Source organism: Kogia breviceps, chromosome 8, assembly GCF_026419965.1.
Source record: "Kogia breviceps isolate mKogBre1 chromosome 8, mKogBre1 haplotype 1, whole genome shotgun sequence".
NCBI lineage: Eukaryota > Metazoa > Chordata > Mammalia > Artiodactyla > Physeteridae > Kogia > Kogia breviceps.
Window position 1 is genome coordinate 2,933,493 of NC_081317.1, and position 22,481 is coordinate 2,955,973.

The 22,481-nt window shown below is 55.9% G+C and overlaps 1 protein-coding gene across 2 annotated transcripts in view; it reads left to right on the top strand.

The window, feature by feature from the left end:
* Positions 1–22,481, top strand: part of COL5A1 (collagen type V alpha 1 chain) — a 159,512-nt gene that overhangs the window by 18,814 nt on the left and 118,217 nt on the right. For both annotated transcript variants that reach the window (XM_059071149.2, XM_059071150.2), the window contains exon 2: positions 21,151–21,318. In XM_059071149.2, the coding sequence (XP_058927132.1) occupies positions 21,151–21,318 (168 nt within the window). The remainder of the gene's footprint in view (positions 1–21,150; positions 21,319–22,481) is intronic.

Sequence of the window (22,481 nt, forward strand, 5' to 3'; positions counted from 1 at the left end):
AGGTGGACAAAGGACAAACACTGAGAACAGGCACTGTTGGCTCCGGCGAGGGAGGTGGGCATGCTCACAGATTGTTCTTCTAGGAAAGGCTTTTGTGATATCTGTCGAAGTACTAAAATGCACATACTCTTGGACCTGATGACTCTGCTTCTTGGAATGTCTCCTGTGGATACATGCGCACGTGGGTATAGACACCTGTGATGACAACAGGCGTGTAGCGCCATCTGCAAGTGCAGGGGGTCGAAACAACCAGGTGCCCATTATGAGAGCTATTTAGATAAGTCACCGAGCACTTGTGGAGGAGAGTCAGTGAAGCAGCTGCAAGAGTGGGGTCTACATGCTTTTACATTTCCTGAGATGGATCAGTCTCCAGGATATGTAAGTGAAGAAGAGCAAGGTGGAGAATGCTCCTCTTGCTATGAATCCATCTCTAGTAAAAAACCACAGAAATCTAGGCTTTTGCATATTCGTAGATGTCAAGGCAGGACACTCAAAAATTGGGATCCATGGCTTTCTCTAGAGGGGACATCTGGGTGCATGGGGGTGCAGTTCTCTTGGCGTCTTTTGAATTGGGTGAATGTGTTGTTAAAACGGGTGGGCTGGTTGGAAGGTGGGCAGGTGTGTAGGTAACAGAGACACGAGACAGGGGAGTGTGGGCTGGCTGCCCTGGGAGCTGGGTGCCTTTCCTGCTGACAGGCGGATGCTCTGGGCTGGAATGACTCGGTCAGTTAAAAAAGTTGATGGTCAAAAAACAAGTAAAGAAAGGAAATAAGACCAACAGACCAATTCAGGAAGGGATGGACAGGATTGGTTGAGCACGCGCCATTCAGAGATCCTTTGAAAATGGGAACTTGCACCCGTCACTTTGCAGAACTGAATTTGTCCTCGTCACCCCCCGTCCACCCCTTCTATAGGTGGGAGACTGAGGCTGCTACACACATCACCTGGTGTCACATAGCAGACGGGGCAGAGCCCTGCAGACTTTGTCTGTTTTAACCCTCAGAAGTAGGTTCTGATAATGGGTTTACTTTATAAAAAGGGACCTGAAGGATGTTGCCCGGAACCACAGGGCAGGGAGTGGGTCTCAGGTTCAGCCCAGTCTGCGTGATTTCCCCAACACTGCACTCTCTGAGGGCGGCACCCTGCCCGGTACCTGGCGCCCACCTGTGGGCTGAACACTCACGCATTTTACCTTCTGCTCAGGTACCAGGCCCTCCCAGGACCAGGGGCCGCAGAAACGTTTGCAGCCGGGGCCCTCGGGGTGTCAGTGGGAAAGCATGAGAGGGTCGTGGACATGACAGCTTTTCGTGGGACAGGTTCTGTGCCGAGAGGCTGGGGCTCAGCTCAGCATGTGGTAGTGGGTGGTGGGTGTGGCCCTGTGACCTCTGACCCTGTGAGCACCGTCCTGGCTCTGTGGTCGCTCATGACCCTGCATCGTGGCCCCGTACTCCCTCACCAGCTGTCATGAGGCTTGTCCCTTTCCACGGTTGCTAGTCACAGGGTCCTTCCAGCCTCCCTTGCCAGCTGAGAGGTGCCCTGCCTCCTGGAAGGCCAGCCCAGACAAGGGGCCTCGGGGGTCCCACACCTGGAGGACCTCAGGTGTCGACCGTCAGGGGAGGGGGCTTTGTGGGGTCACGGGACGATGGAGACTGAAGTCCCCGCTTGTTGCCCGGGGCCCTCCATGTCTTCTTTCCCTGAGGTCTCTGCTGCAATGTGAGCTCTCCCCCAGTTCCAGTCACTATTATTCCCACCAGGGTGCTGCTCTGCCCTGTTGGAACACAGAGCGGTGGGGGTGGGGGCGGGGCTGAGAGCCCTTCGCTCACCTGTTCCTCTGATGGTGCCATGGGTGTGCCAGGTGCGTTGGCTTGATCATGACACCAGTGCTGGAAACTAAAGGATGGACGGCTCCCTGCCCTCGACTCTCACGTCCTGGTGGCATGGACGGCCTTAGCGTGGCGATGGGTCTGTTTGGTTGAATCACCTGGCATTGCCATTTTGTGGGCTAAAATAGCCAAACGGTCATCTTACACGGTGCAGTCTCACCCCATAAGAGTGCACACTGAGGAGGACCACTGATCCAGCAGGGAGGCTTGGGGAAGTCTTTCCCAGAGGCAGTAATGCCTGAGCTCAGGTCTTCAAGGTGAAAGGGATTCACCAGGAGTAGAGGGCAGGGGAACAGGATTCCAGGTACTGGGAACGAAATGTGCAGGGGCCTTGACACTCTGTGATCTTGGTCTTTGAACGCAGGCTTTAGCTTGGCTAGAGCATAGCGTGAGTAGGATGGTGGCGGAGGGTGGGGCTTTATAAGAGATGAGGCTTTGGGTCCCTAAATTCAGTTTAAACTGTTGAAGGTGTATTGATGTCTTCGTCCATCCACCCGCCCATCCATCTACCCATCCATCCATGCGTCCATCTACCCATCCATCCATCATCCACCATCCATCCTTCCATTCATCCACCATCCATCCATCCTTCCATCCGTCCATCCACTCACCCATCCATCCATCCATCCATCCATCCATCCACCCTCCATCCATCCACCCATCCACCCTCCATCCATCCACCCATCCACCCTCCATCCATCCATCCATCCACCCATCCATCCATCCATCCATCCATCCATCCATCCATCCACCCATCCATCCACCCATCCACCCATCCATCCACCCATCTCTCCATCCATCCATCCACCCATCCATCCATGCGTCCATCTACCCATCCATCCATCCGTCCATCCATCCATCCCTCCATCTGTCCATCCATCCATCCATCCATCCATCCACCCATCCATCCACCCATCTCTCCATCCATCCATCCATGCGTCCATCTACCCATCCATCCATCTGTCCATCCATCCATCCCTCCATCTGTCCATCCATCCATCCATCCATCCATGCGTCCATCCATTCATCCAACCAAGCGTCCATTCATTGATCCATCCACCCATTCACCCACCCACCCATGACCCAGGCCTTAAACCCACCCACTGATCCAGATCATCCAGATCAAATCTGCCCACCCACTGATCCATCCATTCTTCCATCACAGTTCTGGGTTGCCCCCTCCACCAAACCACTTTTCCTTTTTGCATCAGGGTGTATATGGCCACCCAGACTCCCACCCTCTACCTAGGGCTCCTTGAGGGCCAGGAATGGCTGACTCCCTTCAGCTTCTGCAGTGCTGAGCGAAGTACCAGAGTCACCACGAGATCCTCCTCGGGTTTGTTGGCCTGAACGCAGAGACAGGATCAATAGAGTTGCAGCAGCAGAGGGCAGTGCAGTCAGGGTAGCAATGAGGTGCTGGCAGCTTTTTAGGAGTTTAGGAGAGAAGGGAAGCCTGTGGCTCTGGAGCGGCTGGGGATGTGGGAGGTGACCTGGAGCTCTCGGCAGGGGTGGGGCGTGGACAGGTGGGGAGCAACACGGGAAGCCTTCCAGTTGGCAGGAACGTCAGATAAACTCCATCTTGGGAACCCGGAGGTGGAGTGTTCGTGTTTCAGGATATTCGGTTGTCCATTCAGAGATTCTACTAATTCTCCAAATACCTCTGTTAACTTTTCTTGACTATAAAAATAAAGCACACTTATTAGCAAATTCGGGAAATAGGAAACTATAACGATGCCCTTTTTCTTTCCCTTCTGTCTTAGTCCGTTTGGGCTGCTATAATAAAATACCACAACCTGGGTGGCCGATAAACAACAGAAATGTATTTCTCAGAGTTCTGGAGGCCGGGAAATCCAAGATCAAGATGCCAGCATGGTTGGGGGGAGGACCTTCTTCCTGGTTCATAGCTGGTGCCTTCTTGCTGTGTCCTCACATGGTGGAAGGGGCAAGGGAGTTCTCTGGAGCCATCATCTTTGGGGGTCAGGACTTCACTCTCTGGATTTTGGGGGGGACACAGACTTCCCTCACATTTTCCTCTTTTTATGGCTGAGCTCATGTATAGAAACAGTGTTGTGTGTGCCTTCCTGGTGGACACTTCCCGTGTCATTCATTACAGACTCTTCGTAAGTATCTTCATGGCTTCCGACATTCCATCAGAGGCTTGCCTTAGAGTTCACTTCACTGTGCCTCTCATGTTGGATTTGGGTCATTTCCAGTTGTTTGTGTTATAAATAACACTTGGAAGAACATCTTCTGGTGAATCCTCTCTGGTTATTTCCTTAGGGTGGATTCCTAGACGTTGACTGCATCTGAGCACAGGAATGTTGTGAAGCCCTTTTACTGCAGAATTACACTCCAGCCGAGGGTGGGCAGTTACTGCCCCAGCTGCCGTGCCCTGGGCACCGTGAATCCTCAGGTGCTGAACCCAGGTGGACCTCATGTGATAGAACTGGGGTTACCCACCGCCCTGTAAGCCAGCCACTCCCCCGTTTCTCCTCCTGGGAAGCAGCAGGAAGCTGTCGTTTAACGCCTGGGACCTGGCGTGACCGTTGCTGGGCCTGTGGCTCGTCTGGGTCACTTGGGCGCCTTCTGGGCCCTACAGTTTCCTCGTCTGGGGGATGGAGTGGCGCGTCCTACTCTACGGGGTCGTTGGTAGATGTTGGATGGTTAATAACAGTTATAATTCATGTGCATGCCTAGCTTTAGACACCTCCTCTCATGTAGTCAGAAAACCTAAGGGCATCTTTTAGAACCTACTAGACAGTCAATAGAGGCTAATTTTCTCCCCTCCCCTTCTCTCCCTCTCTTGGGCCATCTGTGCATTTGCTGAGTGCCTGCTGTGGCTGGTTGAGTGAACAGTGATATCGGGGTCCGGCTTGGTAGGATCTTCTCCCCACCGAGGAGGTCACATCGAATGAGTGTGCTTGGCGTCTACACTGGAGGACCAGGAAGGAGTGGGCTAGGGTGGGGCTCACATCTGGGGGTGCTACAGAGATGGGTGCAAGATTGGGCTGGCCTGGGCCGGGGTGGGGCAGGTAGGGAGGAAAGGGCAGCACTCTGCTCACCTGGTCTGGGGCAGAGGATGGCTTCTTGTCGTGGATCTTCCAGGAGTGGGTACGGGCTCCGTGTAGCTCTGCACTCTTGCCCTTCACCCTCTTCTGGAAGGTGGATGGAGCTTTCTGAGACGGTGACCCTGACTCCTGGAGAGCCTGCAGCTGTCCACCCGGTGGAGCGGGGGGGACCCTGAAATCTGGCTTCGTCACGCCACTGAGTTTGGGGGCCAGGATGTTCAGCCGGGACTGGTGGTACGGACTCGTGGGTAGTGACTGTGGAAGTCTGGGCTCGGTCCTGCTCCCAGGGGAGTTGATGGAGTCCATGCACAGTTCATTTTGTGTCCACATGGCTGGTTTTGAGGCCTAGTTAGAGTGTTTTGAAGACTTTCGTAGCGATTGAAAGGTGCCTTCTGGCCCCATGGGAAGCGCTGTGACATATTTCTCTAAAGGTCAGAGTGACCCAGTGAAATGTCCTTTTCCTTGAATCACATAGTTGAATAAAGTCATTTCAGTGCCCAATACATAGAACCACCTAGACACCAGAATCATCCTATAGCCTGTACCCTGAAAGCAGCTCCAGTTGGGGCTGTGCGAGGAACCGCACATTTGGGCGAGTGTGTGAAGGTGTTGATGGTCCAGACAGTGGCTTTAATCTGGAGCAGGAAATATTGCTTTGTGACATCTAATAGGTGTTAGACCATCTTCTATTTCCAAAGCTGGATTTTCCAATGAGAATTTCAAGGCAAAGCCCAGCTGATGCCAGTGCTGGAAAATGAAGGAGCCGACAGACACGCTCTTGCCTTTGTCCACATGTTAGTGCAAAAGGGCAGGGGAGAGCTGGCCAGGCCTGACGAAGGGGGCCCTGTGAGGACTCCTGGTGTGGGGTGGCCCACTTCAAATGTCAGACTCTGGGAAGCGTAGACAGTCCAGAGAAGTGCAAATGCAGTTTTGTCTTATAAAGACCAGTTAAACGTTGCCCATTATCAAGGCAAAGAACAAGAGATCTGTGACTATCTTGTATTTTTAGGTAGACATGGAGAGAGGACAGTTATTTAATCATATAATGCCATTTTCTGCTGAACATCGATTGGCATTTATGATGCCATTAATTTGTTATACAAATACACGTCCATCATAGAATTGTTAAAATAAAAATCCATCCTCATCGTCCCTTACTTGTTTAAACCATGGTGCTAATCATGCTGACGCTATGGTGCTTTCTGTTAAGTGCAGCCAAATAAATTACTCATTGAACGTTTTGATGTATTTATTTTCCAGTATTTTTTCTACACCTGCTTTTACAAAACTAGGATTACATACTCCTTTGTAATAGTTTTAAATGAAAAAATATATGATGAGTAAGTCTCTGTAAATGGGGAGTAAAAGGGAACTTCTTCAATCTGATAAAGGATATTCATGTAAAACCCACATACTGAATGCTTTCCCCCCTAAGATCAGGAAAAAAGCAGGGATGTCTGCTCTCAGCACACCTATTCAATATTATTTGGCAATCCTAGCCAGTGCAATAAAGCAAGAAAAGGAAATAAAAGGCATGTAGATTGTAAAGACAGAACTAACACTGTCTTTATTTGAAGACCACATGATTGTCTGTGTTAAAAATTCTAAGGAATTTACCCAAAAGCCTCTCTAGCTAATAAGTAAGTTTAGCATGGTCACAGGAATCAAACTCAGTATACCAAAATCAGTCCTATGTCTAGATAGTAGAAATGAACAGTTAGAAATAGAACCTTAAACAGTGGCATCAAAAATATGAAATACTTAGAGATATATATGATAAAATACCTGAAAATTATAAAACATCACTTAGAGATACTAAAAAAGATCTGAAGAATTGGATAGATATACCATTCTTATGGACAAAAACACTTAATATTGTCAAGGTATCATTTTCCCCTGAAATTGATCCACAGAGTCAGTGTAATGCCAATTAAAATCCCAGCAGGCATTTTTTAAATGGATATTGACAATATGATTCTGAAATTTATATGGAAATGCAGAGGACCTAAAATAACCAAAACAGTTTTGAAAAAGAAGAATACTGGGGGACTCATGCTATGTGATTTTAGAAACTTTCATACATTATTGGTGGGAATGCAAACTGGTACAGAGCCTTTGGGAAACAGTCTAGCAAGTTTTTATAAAGTTAGTCACACACTTGCCAGAGGGACCCAGCAATTCCACTCCTAGGTATTTACCCAGGAGGAGTGGAAACATATGTCCATACAGAGACATGTATGTGAATGTCATATGCCATTTATCACCCCAAACTGGGGATAACCCAGATGTCCATCCACTGGTAGACGGATAAACAAATTGTGACACATCCATACAATGGAATACTACTGGGCCATAAGAAAAATGAATACATGAAACAATATGGATACAAAAGCATTATGTTAAGTCAAAGAAACAGGCACAAAAGACTGTATAGGACATGATACTATTTATATGACACTGGAGAAAGGCAAAACTGTAGAATCAGAAAAACATTGGTGGTTGCCAGTGGCCAGCGGGTGAAAAGAAGGACGTAACTTTTGACAAATGTATAGTCCTGTAGCCACCACCATAGTCAGGATACAGAACATCTCCCTTACCTCAAAAAGTCTCCCATGTTCCTCTCCCCACCCCCTGGCTAGTTGGATGGGAGACAAAGGAGTCTTGATTGATTTAGATTTATTTAACTTCTAGTGACATTGAATATTATTTATTTGTTTGCCCCCTCTTTTTTTTAGTTACAAGAGTTTCATACATAAATAAATTGTATTTCCGTTACAAGTATCTCCTCCTCTTTATTGCTTTTGCCGTTGTTGCGGTTATGTATATTCCTGCGTAACAACCACACCAAAATGTAGTGTCTAAAGTTGAAAGCAACCTTGTACTTGAGCAGTCTTAGTTTGCTTGTGAGTCTGCACCTGGGGCAGAACCTGGCAGCGATGGTTTGTCTGCTCCCATGACGTCAGGTAGAGCGGCTTGGCTGGGGCTGGACGGTCCATTTCTAAGATGATTTTCCCACACGGCTGGCAAGTCGGCCCTGGTTGTTGGCTGGGAGCTTGGCTGGGGCTGTTGGCTGGGGGCCTGGGTTTCTCTTCCTATGGGACCCTCCAAGGGGCTGCTTGGGCTTCTTCACAGCATGGTGTCTGGTTCTAAAGAAGAGTATTCCAGACACCGGAAGTAGAGAGTGTCAGTTTCTTAAAGCCTAGATCCATGAGCTAGCAAGCATGCATCACTTCCACCACATTCTATGGGTCACATAGTCACGGAGCCCACCTTCATTAAAGGGAGGAGGCACAGATACCACCTTTTCATGGGCACTTGTGCTAAAGACTTTGTGGCCATTTTTAAACTGCCACATTTAAAACATATGCTTTAACATTTTTTTTTTTTTTTTTGTGGTACGCGGGCCTCTCACTGCCGTGGCCCCTCCCGCCGCGGAGCACAGGCTCTGGACGCGCAGGCCCAGCGGCCATAGCTCACGGGCCCAGCCGCTCCGCGGCAGGTGGGATCTTCCCAGACCGGGGCACGAACCTGCGTCCCCTGCATCGGCAGACGGACTCTCAACCACTGCGCCACCAGGGAAGCCCTGCTTTAGCTTTTTTTTTTTGTTGTTGTTGTTGTTAATAAAACGGTGCACATTTTAGGTGGATATAGACTTACAGCATTTTTCGGGAGGAGAGGTACACAGAGAGGAAGCAGACCCTCCCATCTGCCATTCTACCAGTTCTCAGCCCCTTCCCAGGTGTACCCCCTTCACTATTTGGCTGGTACTGTTCTGGGCATTTTCGTGTGTGCATTTACCTGGTGTGTTTTCAGATTACACAGACGTCTCTTATTTTAACATCCGAGGGATGGTGCTCTCTGAATGTTCGGTGACTTGCTCTTTTCCCTTAATGACGTGTCTCGTCTGTCTTTCTGTGTCGGGCCATCTAGATCACCCCCCTCCTGCAGCCTCTAAAGAGTATGTCACAGATGAGCCTCCTGACTGATGCGCATTTACCTTGTTTCCAGTTCTATTACAGACGACACTGCCTTGGATGTCCTTGCATGTATACAGGCCTTTGTGCAGGATTTCCCCTCAAAGCGGGGGGATACCAGGTCCATCTGTGTGTACAGCCTGTTGGAATGCTGCAAAATTGCCACCCCTTCCAAAAGGTTCCTCTCCCACTGGCGTTTATCTTGGATCCCTAGAAGGCACGTTCCCTTTGGACGTTGGTTGGTTTCAAAATGGCCAGTTGGTTGGATGTTCCTTCATTCTCGGTGCTGAGTGTCTGCCCCGGGCTGGGTTCTCTCCTCCGCTGTGAGGAAGGGTACCGCTGTCCCTTCTCTCAGGGAGCTCACAGGTGGGGAAGTTGCAGGGCTGCCAGGAGCACCTGCCGCCGCCCAGGGCAGACTGTGGTGAGGAGCTGGGGTGACACGGAGGAGGCACAGGCCCGCCCCGGTGTGCGGTGGCCTCTTGTTCTCCTGGGCCTCCATGAAGCAAAGGGGTCTCCTGTGACCACCACTTTGACTTGTCATTGTAACTCTCGAGGGAGGGAAGGAGTCTGGAAATCCAGCGTTTTCGGTGCTGTTAATTCCAGCGGCCTTTCACGGCTTCCCAAGAGAGGCAGGAGGCCCGGGGAGGTGATGGAGCCGCTGTTGGTTGGGGTGTGCTAGCACTTGCTCCATCGTGGGTGTCACTGTCTCTAGTCCCGGGTCCTGAGGACTCCACTAACACGTGCAAGAAGCCCAGTGTCCTCCTGGGGACCCACCGGCAGCAAATGCACAGGTCAGCGCAGCCAGGGCCCGGCCTGGCCTCTGCAGTGATGGGACGGTGAGTCCAGAAACGGCCCGGACCTTCCCCACACGCGAAAGCGCAGTAGGCCTCATAGAGCATCGCTGAGTGAATGAAGCCCGCCTGGCAGCTCAGGCCAGCCTCAGGCACAGGTCCTGCTGGTCCCTTGCAAGATGCTGTCTGGGGTGGGGTGGTCTGCTCCACAGCTGGTGCGGTTCTGTAATTGGCCCATACCCGTATCCCTCCTTAGCACGGCTCCCCGGGTGCCCCGCCTGGGCGAGGCCCTGGCTGCAGAGGGGCCTCTGCCAGTGTGACCCCAGCTGGCCCGATGGCAGCCAGCCCTCCCTCTGGGCCTCCTGGAAGCAGGTGGGGCTGTGCAGAGCCTGCCCGAGCAAACCCAGCCAACCCCAGCATGTGGAATCTGGCGCTGGGTGCCATCTGCCCCCCTTTCCTCCAGAACAAGGAGACAAATTACCTCTGAAGAAACTGAGATTCATCATCTGGTTCCCCATCACGCCTGTGGGCTCCACTCCTGGACCGGCCCCTGCTGGCAGCGCCCGGCCCTCTCTGCCCTGCACCATCGCTGGCACTCGGATGCGGGATTGATGTCTGTGGCCGTGTCTGTTCTGTCCATAACCTTTGAGGGTTGACAGGGGAGAGGAACGTGTATACTCACACGTTTTTATAAAGGCAGGTGAAAAGCGGGGATGACTGATGAGAGGAAGGGGCGCGGAGTAAGCGCAGGGAGAAGCTGGACGTGTCCGTACTTCTTAGGGCTCCTGCCCCTCGGCTGTGACGTTTCCTCCCAGTTCGCAGCGGAGTCTAAATCTGGTTGCAGCACCTGCAGCCGTCAGGACAGTGGGAACGAGCCTGCCCTGTGTGGCCCGGCTCCATCCTGCCTGGATGTCCCCATGCTGCCCCGCTGGGTGAGGGAGCATCTGAGCCTGGAACATTCCTTGCGTGGCCCCAGACTAGCCGGAGAGGCCTCTGCCAGCTCCCGACACCCCGTCTTCCTCTCTGCTCCTGCTGCAGGACTCCTTCCCAAGGGCTCTGCGGGTCACCTGGCCCTCGAGTGAGTCCTCGTGGGCGACATGACTTACTTCTAAGGAACCGTGTGTATGCTGAGGGGTGGCCAGGCTGGACTGTAGGTGCCCCCAGGCTGGGTGGTGGCACCTGCATCCTTTTGAAACCTGCAGAGGCACCGCCAGCATCTGGGCTTAGTGTGGGATGATGTGGAGGTGCCAGGTGTCCAGACACTCAGGTCAGCCTCAACGAGAAGTGGAAGACGGCCATCACACCCAGGGGAAGCAAGTTTCAGACGCGTCCCATCTCTGAACGCGGGGATGGGGGAGTTGCCTCCCCACCGTGGCCGCTCCCCGGTAACATTGTGTTTATAAGCAGGGCGATGCCCTTGCCAAGTGACATTTCACCATAAAATCTCCCAACCACCTGTCAAAAGCTTCTCAGAGCTCTCGACGTTTTGGCCAGGAGAGGAGAGCCGTCGGGCTGCGAGCGGACCAGGAGCAGGGCAATCAACACTGTGTTCCGGTTGCCAGGTCTGGCACCTCATGCCAGGCCCCTGCTGGGGATGGGGGCTGGGCGGCAAGCCCTCTCTGTGGTCCGTTCTGCACTGCCTCACTCCCTGGAGGACCTAGAGCCCTGAGCACGTACGACACGTTACCCACAGGCAGGCCCTTCTCAAGGGTGCTGAGCCAGGGTGCAGTTTTTAACCTCTGCTCGGGGAGGAGGTTGCCATGGAATAAGACACACGCATCCCACGGGACTTCACCTCTGGCCCAGAGGGAGAGTGAGGCTACTAGGGTAGGGAAATGCTCAGGTGAATTGTTGGTATCTAAAACCTTTGAGAAGTTAAAGTTTATCAACTAAATCTTCAAGATGACGGCATTCCTTCCTTCACTCACTCACTCATCCATCCATTTATCCATGCATCCATCCATCTGTTCAGTCATCTGTGAAGTCATGCTTCTCTGTCCTTCCTTTTTGTCATCTTTCCATTAATCATCTGTCCTTCTGTCCTTTCTTCCATCTGTCCGTCCATCCATCCGTCCTTTCATCCATCCATCCATCCTTCCATCCGTCCTTCCATCCATCCATCCGTCCTTCCATCCATCCGTCCTTCCATCCATCCACCTATCCATCCATCATCCATCCATCCATCCATCCTTCCATCATCCATCCATCCATCCATCCATCCATCCTTCCACCCACCCATCCATCCGTCCTTCCATTCATCCATCCATCCACCCATCCTTCCATCATCCATCCATCCATCCATTCATCCATCCATCCTTCCATCAATCCATCCATCCATCCATCCATCCATCATCCATCCATCCATCCATCCATCCATCCGTCCGTCCTTCCATCCGTCCTTCCATCCATCCATCCATCATCCATCCTTCCATCTATCCATCCATCATCCATCCATCCATCCATCCATCCATCCATTCATCCATCCATCCTTCCATCCATCCATCCTTCCATTCACTTCATCCTTGTGCCCATGTGTCCATCCTTCAGTGAGGCTTTACTGGGCATCCCATGTAGTACTTTGAAGAGACCGAGGAGAGGACACACTGTGTCTCTGAGAAGCTGACGTTCAGACCAGTATTTTGATGAGGTAGAAAGTAAAACAGGAGAGGCGTCCTCTGACCTGTCATTCTTCTCTTAGCCCGGGGTTTTGAGCTTCTCCCCCATCCCTGGACGGGGAGGTCGAGGATCCTCTCTCCACCCACGCTTTCCCAGGGTCCTGGACCTCTAGAAGGAGCAGGTTCTCTCTGCCTTGGGGCCACCTTGCTTCACCTCATCACTGCTGCCGTGCTCTCTGCTGTTCCCTCCCTGGAAGGAGAGTGAGCTCGGCAGTGGTTTCTCTGGAGGTGTCACGGGGAGCATCCTGCCCCCTCTCCTCCCCGAAGTGTCAGCGGAGAAGGGAGACTTTGCCGCCAGACAGCTGTTTGCACCCCAGTAGGACCTGGGATGACTCACCGGACCTCTCCCAGCCTGAGATTCCTCATCTGCAGAGGCAGGTGCCTACTTGGTGAGCCGTCCTGACGACTAAGGGAGCGGAGAGCCCAGGGCCAGCTGCCCCTCCCCCAGGCTGGGTGCCACCGCCCGCCAGCCCTGCCCCAGATCCCTGCAGCCTTCGTCCTGGTGCTGCCTCCTTGCCAAGTGACCCCTCCCTGTCGCCAGTGGCGACATGGAGGCTCTGGATGGAACCCACTTTGCCCAGGGCCACGTGGCCCGCAAGGGGGTTGGGTCAGCGTCACGTCCACTGCACCTTATAACCCGGGTGTTCTGTGTCACCCCGGGGACGCGGGGGAGGCCAAGTCAGGCGGGTCTGCGGGGATGATGACACACAATGGCGCCGTGTCTCCTTCGGTAAAAATCCCCCCAGAAGCCCTGCTGGTGGGTCCTCGGCCCTTCTTCAGAACCGGAAAAATGGACCAGAGGCAAGGGGCAGGCGCACTGTCACCAGGCCCCGTGGGCCCGAGCTGGGCTCATTGGCGGCCATTCCTCGTCCCCAGGAAGCGACAGAGATGGACAGGAGGTCAGAGATGGTGTGAGGCAGTTGGGGTTTGAGCAGGGGATGGAGGGGCTCCCCTGCCCGGCGGGCAGGCCCCTCACGTCCATTCCCGCTGGGCACCCTGGCGCAGGGCGGGCAGAGCTGGGCTCGAGTCTAGCCCTTCCGTCCTCCAGGCCGCCGAGCCTTGGAGGGCTGCAGGCGGCCCCCCGGCCTGGGCAGGGCGGGTACGCTGGCCACTGCACACCCCGGGGATGCTGTTCTCGGGTGTCGTGGGCCCCTGGGAAGGGCTGGGGTCAGAGGGCCAGGTGCCCTTGATGCCGGGCAGAGGAGAGGGAGGTTCTCGGGGACCCACCGAGGAGAGCTAAGGGCGGTGGTTTTTGTCAGCGCAGGAGCCTGTGAACCTGTGACCACGGCCCGAGTTCCCCTGCGCTGGGCTCCGGTCTCTGCCCCTGTGACGTCCCCGGGGGCGTGGCAGCCAGGGAAGCTCTGGCAGGGGACGGCCACCCAGTGTCCTGCCTCACCTGCCCTCGCCCTCCCCTTTGCCGTGTTCCCACGGTTGGGTCACTGAAGAAGAATCTCATTCGGAGCCTCCAAAGCAGCCTGTTTGTTTTGCAACCTGCTGGGCTGACCTTCCCGACAGGGCCACGTGCTTTGTGCCAGGGACCCGCGGGGAGGGCTGGTGGGGAGAGGCCCTGGCCCGGGGTGAGGGGGGCCTCGGCTCCCCCCACCCCACTCACTGGCCGTCCCTCGGTCCCGTAAGAGCCATGACTCTTTTTTGCTTCCGGGCAGCGTACGATGGGATGTAGCAGGGACAGCAGGACGGGCAGGTGTGTTTCTCGGGGGAGCGTGCTGGGTGCCCCGCTAACGCAGAACAGATGCTCCCTTCGGTGGCAATTACCGTGAGAGCCGGCCGGGTCAGCAGGGACACGCCAGGCCGGGGCCCCGCCCTCCTGAGGCTCGCAGCCCAGGAAGGCAGGGCCATCTCATGCAGGGAATTAGGTGTATGTATACTTAGGGAAGGACAGACACACACCAGGGCAGCGAGGGCAGTGGGGCTGCGGTTTCGGGGCCCGTCCCCAGCTCCGTCCTTCATCTGCTGCTGCCGAGTGGAGGCAAGTTCAGGGCTAGGGTGGGTCAGAAGCTGAGGGCGGCTCTGTACCAGCCTGCTGTGTAGTCTCAAGATGGCCACACCCCGTCTCCACACAGCCCCTCTTTCAGAAGAAAGGTCATCAGCCTGGGTGTTATTTGTGACCCCTTCTAGCTCTGAAATTAGCCAGTTCAGAGAAGTTTGAAGACATAATGGCGTTGACCTTGGGGCGAACAAAAACCTCTTCAGCGCCGCCCCTCTGTCGGCCCGTCTGTCCTGCACGTCCTGCTGCACGGCTGCTTCTCCAGCAGCCCCCAGACGCTGGCAGGACTTGGCCTCAGGCTCAGGGTCCAGAGGGCGCGGCGTGGCAGGTGTCGGGCTGTGTGCTTGGGAGGACAGGCCACGGAGCTCCAGGGCCGGGGAGGCCTGGGGAGTCCATTGAGGCTACTGGGTCCCCTCAGCTGGGATCAGCGTCACTCCCCCTGGGGTGCCGGGGACTCAAGCTGGCTTCACTTTACCCAGCAGCGCTGCCCGGGACCCGGGGTCTGGAGCGTCCTGTGCATGCGTCACCAGGGCCATGGCCTTCCCAGACCAGCGAAGGCAGGCATGGGATGGAGGCTGTGCAGACGGTGAGCGGGACACGGGGGGACTGAGGACGAGGTTGCCTCCCCCTGGGCCTCGGTCCTGGGTTACCCGGTGGAATCTCAAGGCGCACCGCAAGCAGTTCTGATACATCACAGACTCCTGCCCGAGCCTCTAGGATGGAGCGGGGGGACAGTGACCAAACACGCTGTCTGGCATGGGCTTCAAAGGCAGTCTTTACCGACAGCACGTGCTGAAGAACGTTCATAGCCTGTTGGGGGAGAAACAGCAACAGGAGTGGGACTTGAGTGAGAGCCAGTGCAGACCCTCGCAAGCCTCGTTCAGGAGGCCTGACTCTCAGGACCTCGACCCCGCTCCTTCCCAGCACGTGGAACGGTGGTGTGTCCCCTGCTGGCAGCTCAGTGTCACTCCGAGAGTTAAGCCCAACGTGGCGCGGTGACCGCGAGCCAAGGTGAGGTAGCGGCGGTGTTCAAGTTGTCACGTCCCCCCTCTGTGCCTGTCGTGTGTAAGAGCCGTGGGTTTTTGCTCACTCAGTCTTTCAACAAACGTGGCTGGGCGCCCGGTGTGCGCAGTCAGCTTCTGCGTGGCTGGTGACTAAGCTCCGTCCGCACTGGTGGCGCCGCCGCCCCGCCCCGCTCCTCTTTTGGGGTCCCCGCTGAGACCTGGGGACGTTAAATTTGGTGAGTCATTCAACCATGGAAATGGCTCCCTCTCCTGGGCCTCTGGGCTCAGGTGGGTCTTTCTGGCCGAGTCACTTTTGTTCGGGACCCCACCTCCCACATCAAGCTCTGAGGGCTGAGGAGGGCTGGGGGGTGAGGTGCTGATGTCAGCGCTTTTGGTGAAGATCCCCCAACCCCGGGCGATCTTGTGCCCTGGGGCTGGCAGAACGCTGGTGGCATTGGTCGGCGGCGCCCGGCTGGGACTTCCTGATACCGTTCTGAGGACGCGTCCTTTGTAGCTCAGGGCGGTGACCCCAAGTCCTCTCCCTGCTTTCCCTCCTCCTCCCGCTCCTGAAAGTGGGCCGTGACTCGGCGTCGTTGGCAGAGAAACCTTCTTCCGTGAGGGGCTCCCCTCGCAAAAGAGGAGCTGCTGCGCCTGAGATGGACCCTCAAAGCCCGGGCAGGCTGGCACCCTGGCCTCAGGGGCCCCCTGCTTGCTCTGAGCACAGTGGAGGGGTGTCCAGAGGCCAGCTGACTGCCAGAAGCCAATTTAAATTCCTGCTCAAGGCAGTCACCCGATTCAGTCTGCTCTCCTGGGTGCTGGATGCCCTCGCCAACCCCCCGGCAGCTCTGCTCGTTCTGGGCAGGGGAGCGGAGCGCCAGGCAGACACAGAGATGCCGTCCCGGCTGTGTCGCCAGCCAGCCGGCGCTACTGGGGCTGGTCGCTTCTCGGTGGGGCTGTGTGCCGCGTCCTCCAGGCTCACCAGCGGGGCTTTGGTCCCGCCGCCTCTGGTCCCACACGCTGCGTCAGAGAGACCCACTGGTGGTCCGGGTCGTCAGTGCCCTGGGCCTGCGGCGTGCTGCGGTCATTCTGCATGGCTGCTGTGGCGCCTCGTGCCCTGCAGCCGTGAAATGAGGGCCGGCAGGACCCTGGGTGACATGGAGCTCCCTTATTCCGTTATTCGGTGTCCAGAGGAGCACAGGGCAGCTGACTGGTAGGGGTGACTGTGGAAGTGCCTTTTGGGGGAGGCAGAGAGGTCATCTTTGTGTGGTGGTCCGTCCGTCCATCCGTCCGTCCATCTTTCCTTTCATCCATCCACCCGTCTATCCATCTGTCCATCCACCCGTCTATCCATCCATCACCCATCCATTCATCCGTCCATCCGTCAGTCCATCCATCCGTCCATCCATCCATCCACCCGTCCATCCATCCATCCATCCGTCCATCCATCAATCCACCCGTCCATCCATCCATCCACCCGTCCATCCATCCATCACCCATCCATTCATCTGTCCATCCGTCTGTCCGTCCATCCATCCGTCCATCCATCAATCCACCCGTCCATTCATCCATCCATCCGTCCATCCATCGATCCACCCGTCCATCCATCCATCACCCATCCATTCATCCGTCCATCCATCCGTCCGTCCATCCATCTATCCGCCTGTCCATCCATCCGTCCATCCATCGATCCACCCGTCCATCCACCCATCCATCTGTCCATCCGTCTGTCCATCCATCCATCCGTCCATCCATCCATCCATCCTGCACTTCTATAGATATATTTTTATTGCAGTCTAGTTGTTTTACCATGTTGTGTTAGTTTCAGGTGTGCAGCCTGCACTTCTGTATTTGAGCTCCTCCTTTGTGCCACCGCTTTTCAGGGCCTTCACGCTGCCTTTCTGGCGTAGGGCAACTGGAACTCGACTCTACGTTTCCACATCCTTTCTCAGCTTCCCCCTTTCTGTCTTAAAACTGACCTCTCTGGCGTCCATTCCTTTACGGGTCTGGAGGCATAATACCTGGTTACAGCCACGCGGCCTCAGGCAGGTTCAGTGCACAGGCAGGAAGGGGGCAGCAGGCTGCTGCAGGGGAGGGAGACCGACTGCAGGAATCGGGGGCTTACGCAGCCACTGGCAGAGCAGGAGTGGTGGGGTCACCAGACCCCCCCATTCATGGTCACACCACCAGAGTGGGAGGGCACCCAGGCTTCAAGGAGTCTGCAAATGTCAATGGACCCCGTGACCTGGTCCCAGGCCCTGCAGGAAGAGGGTTTCTTTCTCTCCCGTTCCAGCTCCCCTCTGAGTGTGGGACATAATTTTCATCCCGAGCCCTTCCCGCAGAGGAGTCTGGGAAATGTAGTTTTCAGCCGCGCAGGCTCCGTGGAACAGGAAGACACTGGAAGAGCCTGAGTGAGCCCAGGCCTGGCGCCCGCCGCTCCTGGGGGCTCCCAGCACGGGGGCGATCCCCGTCACCACCAGGGTTACGTGGAAGCCACTGGGCTCTGTTTCCACGAAGCCCTTGGAGCTGCCTTGTTCACGTCACCTGTGGTTCTCAGGTGGGGAGGGGCCCCTGGTAGGGTGCACGGGCTGCAGGGTCAGTTGCTTTTCTGTCTTCCCTGAACCAGTGGACCACGGTGACCCCCAGGGAGCCCCGGGACGTTCTCTGCTCGGAGGGAGGAGTCAGGAGAAGGGCTCTGGGTGTTGGGCTCTCGGGTCCCAGCTGTGCTGGGCTCTTTGCGGCTATAGCTTCTCTCATTGACCTCGAGAGAGGAAGTGGCCCTGAGATGTTCTCCCTGGGGGGTGATGCTGGGCTCCAGCCCCCGCCCACTTGTCCCCAAAGCTGGTGCTGTCTCCCAGCGGAGTTCTTGCCCTGACAGAGGAACCAAGGCTCCCAGTTCAAAGAGGGGGTCCCTGGTGTCACCAGGGAGGAGAGACCATGGAAGCCATTACCACACCTTTTATAAAATGAAAGAAATACTCTTTTAGCTCTGGCACAAGCAGCAGGGGTGGCATTGGGCCTGGAAATGTTGGTGGCCTTTTCAGCTTGTTGCAGCAGAGGTCCATAAACGTGGCCCGGACAGCTTCTGGGGAGCAGCTCTCTCTGCTGCGGCCGCGGAAGAAGCAGGTCCTCGGCCTGTGCACCTGGGAAGAGCGTCTCATCTCTTGGGATGTGAGTCCCAGACGCGCAGCCCGGATCTCTGATGCCACAGCCGGTCTTGGAGCTGGCCGCCTCAGAGATGAGTCAGAGCTTGGCTGGGTCACAGGGCAGGTGAGCCAGCGGCCGGCATGGCCGTCTCTCCCTATAAGCCAAGCCGAGGCCCGGGCTGTGCCAGGCACCCGTGTCTGGCTCTGCTTCTGATGTCAAGTGGACAGGCTTCTGGTGGGGGGGGCGGGGCTGGGCGGGGTCGCTGGTGCCGAGCGCTTCGGAGGCGCCACCCACGCGCAAGGGGCTGACCCCCCTGTGTGGGGTGAGGGCTCTGGGCAGGAGCTTGAAGCCCCCCAGGAGAATCAGAGAGACCCTGAGGAGCAGCAACTCTAGTCGTGGTGGATGCCAGCCTGGACCAGGGGTGTCCTGGTCCCCTCCCTCTGCAGAGGTGGGAAATCCTCATCCCCCAGGTTTCTGGCCCCTTGATTAAAGTGACAGAGGTGTGCAGCAACGCCGAGTTGGAGAAATGACACTGCTGGAACAGGGGACCTCGGAACCCTGGAATGTGGGCCGTTCGGTGCCTTGCAGGGAACTGTGGGCGGGGCCGGGGGTTGGTGTGTGTTTAGTGATGGAGAGCAGCTTCAATTCGCTTCCACCCTGGTCCCCCTCAGAGCCTGGCCCAACCTGCCGTCCTACCCTCGTGCCCATCTCCTCATGGTGGGAGTGGCCTACAGGGCACCGCCCCCCCTTCCCTCTGGCACCGTCCGCCATGCCTGCGCTAAACGCCCCGCCCGGCACCTGCTCCCCTTCCAGGCTTCCATCTGGGTGATTCTCTTGTTAAGAACTTACCTGGACAAGCAGCGGGGCTGCATGGCCACCCACCCCCGACAGCTGTGCCGGGTTCCACGTGCAACAGCTTGGCTGCAGGATTGCTCAGAACCCGGCCAAGGGGAAACCGGCCTTGGTGGTCCTTTCTCACCTCCAAAACTTTCGCCCTTGTTAAAAAGGTGGAACTTTCCTCTTGAGCGGGTCCCAGGCATGTAACGACCCTCTGGGGAGGAAGGTCAGTGGGCCGGGGAGCTGAATACTTAAGGAGCCCAGAGATCCCAGGGGCAAGCTTGTGTCCGTCCGCTGTTGCACCTAGCAGTGGACGTGGACTTCTGGCAGCGTGTCAGAATCGAACCCAAATTGGTATAAGCACCATGACAACCTATTGGTTTGTGTAGACGAGTTTTCTTCAGGCACAGCTTGATCCAGGAGCCCAGGCTGTGTGGCGGGAGTCTATCTGTCCACATCCTCAGACAGGTGCTCCCCACAACCCTAGAAGACAGTCACCTGCAGCTGCAGGTTCATCGTCCACGTGTGAAGCCAGCAGAGCAGAGAGGAAAAAGCCCCAGGACGGAGCTTCCTTGGCCTGGTGCAGTCACATGCCCAGCCCTGGACCAAGCCCCTGGGACAGGGTGGTGCTGTGCTCTGATTGGCCAGGGAGGCCCACGTGCCCCAGTGGAGGGGGTGTGGCAGCCCCACCCACACCCACTCGGATAGGCGGGTGCTGGCCACTGGGTTCCCCCAAAGCCCAGCTGCACAGATGTCCTGTCACGCTGACTCCAAGTTCGAGTTTACTTTCTCTGCCTGGACTCCCAGGACTCTTGTTTGTAGTAGCATGAGCTGAACTTTCCATACGAAACTGGCTTTGTTTAGGGCAGGGGGGCGTGTGGATCGCAAGCCCGTAGTCCTCACAGCCTGGAGGTCTGGGGTCTTTCTGATGTGGTTGGGGCGTGTGCAGGCACGTGGAGGCTATGTTTTGCATTTGTGGGGGACGGTTGAGCTCACCAGAACGCCAGCTTCTCCCCTGCCATCAGGAGCTGCTCCCTCCTCTGCGGGGCCCTGGAGGGAGGTCAGGAACTTTCCCGAAGGGATGCAGGGACCCGCCCCTCTCTTGCTCTTGGTTCTGCGCTGCCTTGCCCTGTATGCAGCGGTCTTCTGGGGGCAAATAGAATCTGGCTATGTGTGTAAACTGTTACGGGAAAATTACATTTTAATTGGATGAGGATGGGGGATAAAATGTGCCAGGGGCATGTCCTCTGTTCTCAGTGACACCCAGGAGGGGCACGCGCTCCGGCAGTTACATAACAGATTTCATGAGCTGGCAGTCACTCCCGTTTCGTAGGACCAGCCTTTATCAAGCTGCTTCCATCAGCTGTGGGATCTGACACCGCCTTTCAGCTCGTGTTTGGGCTGGGTCTTCTGTGACACTAACGAGAGGTGTCTTGGAGCCCGGGGCTTGTACGGCACTTGGGGAAAACAAGAGCAACGTGAGAGCAAGATCAGGGAGGCTTTGCTCCTGGTGGGTGGCTGCTTGCAGGGACCAGGTGTGCAATTCTACAAAGTGGGGTGTCCTGCCCCCAAGAGCACCCGGTTTCTGAGCTGATCCCTTGGTATCTATCTTCTGAGTGTCAGAGATCGAGGTGTGGCTGAAGGGAGGTGGTGCAGGTTGGTTTCCGGTTCATCTAAACCCTCCGGGGGCTCACGAGAGGGTGGGCCTGCCCTGTGTGCACCCCCTTCCTACCCGTGGCTAACCCTGCCCCTCCTCTCTGTCCTTCCAGCTCAGCCAGCAGATCTCCTGAAGGTCCTAGATTTTCACAACCTGCCTGACGGAATAACCAAGACCACAGGCTTTTGTGCAGCGCGGCGATCTTCCAAAGGCCCGGATGTCGCTTACAGGGTCACAAAAGATGCCCAACTCAGCGCGCCCACCAAGCAGCTGTACCCTGGTAAGAGACGGCGTGTGTGCCTGGTGGGGTGGAGAAACGTGCTTGGTTTTCCGCGAATGAGCCGGGTTTGATGTCAGGATGGTGAAAACACAGCCCGGCACCCCTCACCGCCCACCGCCAAAGGGGCCTCCTCTGGGGGCTTCCCTGGTGGCGCAGTGGTTGAGAGTCCGCCTGCCGATGCAGGGGACACGGGTTCGTGCCCTGGTCCGGGAAGATCCCACATGCCGCGGAGCAACTAAATCCGTGAGCCATGGCCGCCAGGCCTGTGCGTCCGGAGCCTGTGCTCCGCAACGGGAGAGGCCACAACAGTGAGAGGCCCGCATACCGCAAAAAAAAAAAAAAAAAGGGGCCTCCTCTGTTCACACTGCATCTCCAGGCAGGTGTCTCTCCAGCTGTGGACAGGCTGTCAGGACTCCAAAGGCTAAAAGGAGATGGATGGTTCCCGGGTGACGAGGTTAAGAGAAACCCTGGGGTCGCGGGAAAGGAAACGCTTCCAGACAGAAGCTTAGCTGGGGGGCGAGGGCGTTAAGAGGCACGTGAATCAGACGTCATGGCTCCCAGCAAGAGGGTGCAGGCTTTAAATGAGAATCAATTGCCAGGTGTCACGTCGCTGCTTTTAATTACGTACCCAGGGCGGGAAGTGATGTTTCCTGCTCGGATGCAGCGTCTGAGTGGTCCCCGACTGCCCCCCTCCCCCCCACACCCTCGGGGCCTATCTGGACCCGCCCAGGTTTGATGACCTCTCCCTCCACCTCCAAGGGGTTCTTCCTGACTCACATGAGAAAGGGCCCGGGGGACCTTGGACAGATGAAGGGACCTCAGGAGATGTTCTGTAATAATGAGAAGACCGTGTGTCACCTTTTTGGTGATTGCGTGCACCTTGGACGCTGATCCCTGAGTCAGGCAGTCTTCTGACAAGTAATGGTGTCTCTGTTTTGTCACATCCCCACTGGGTCCCAGAAGGACGCACTCCTTCAGGGGCTGCAGTTTGCTCCCTCTAACTCTTTCACTCGTAACTCTCTGCTTCACCCCAGCTCTTTTCTCAGCCTTCCTTTAAATCCAATGGGCACTTTTAAGGGTTTGTCTCTGCGAGAGGGGCTGGGTCTCCTCTTTCCAGGAATGTCATTTGGGGTCGGGGCCCCGAGCCCCTTCACTGTCTTAAA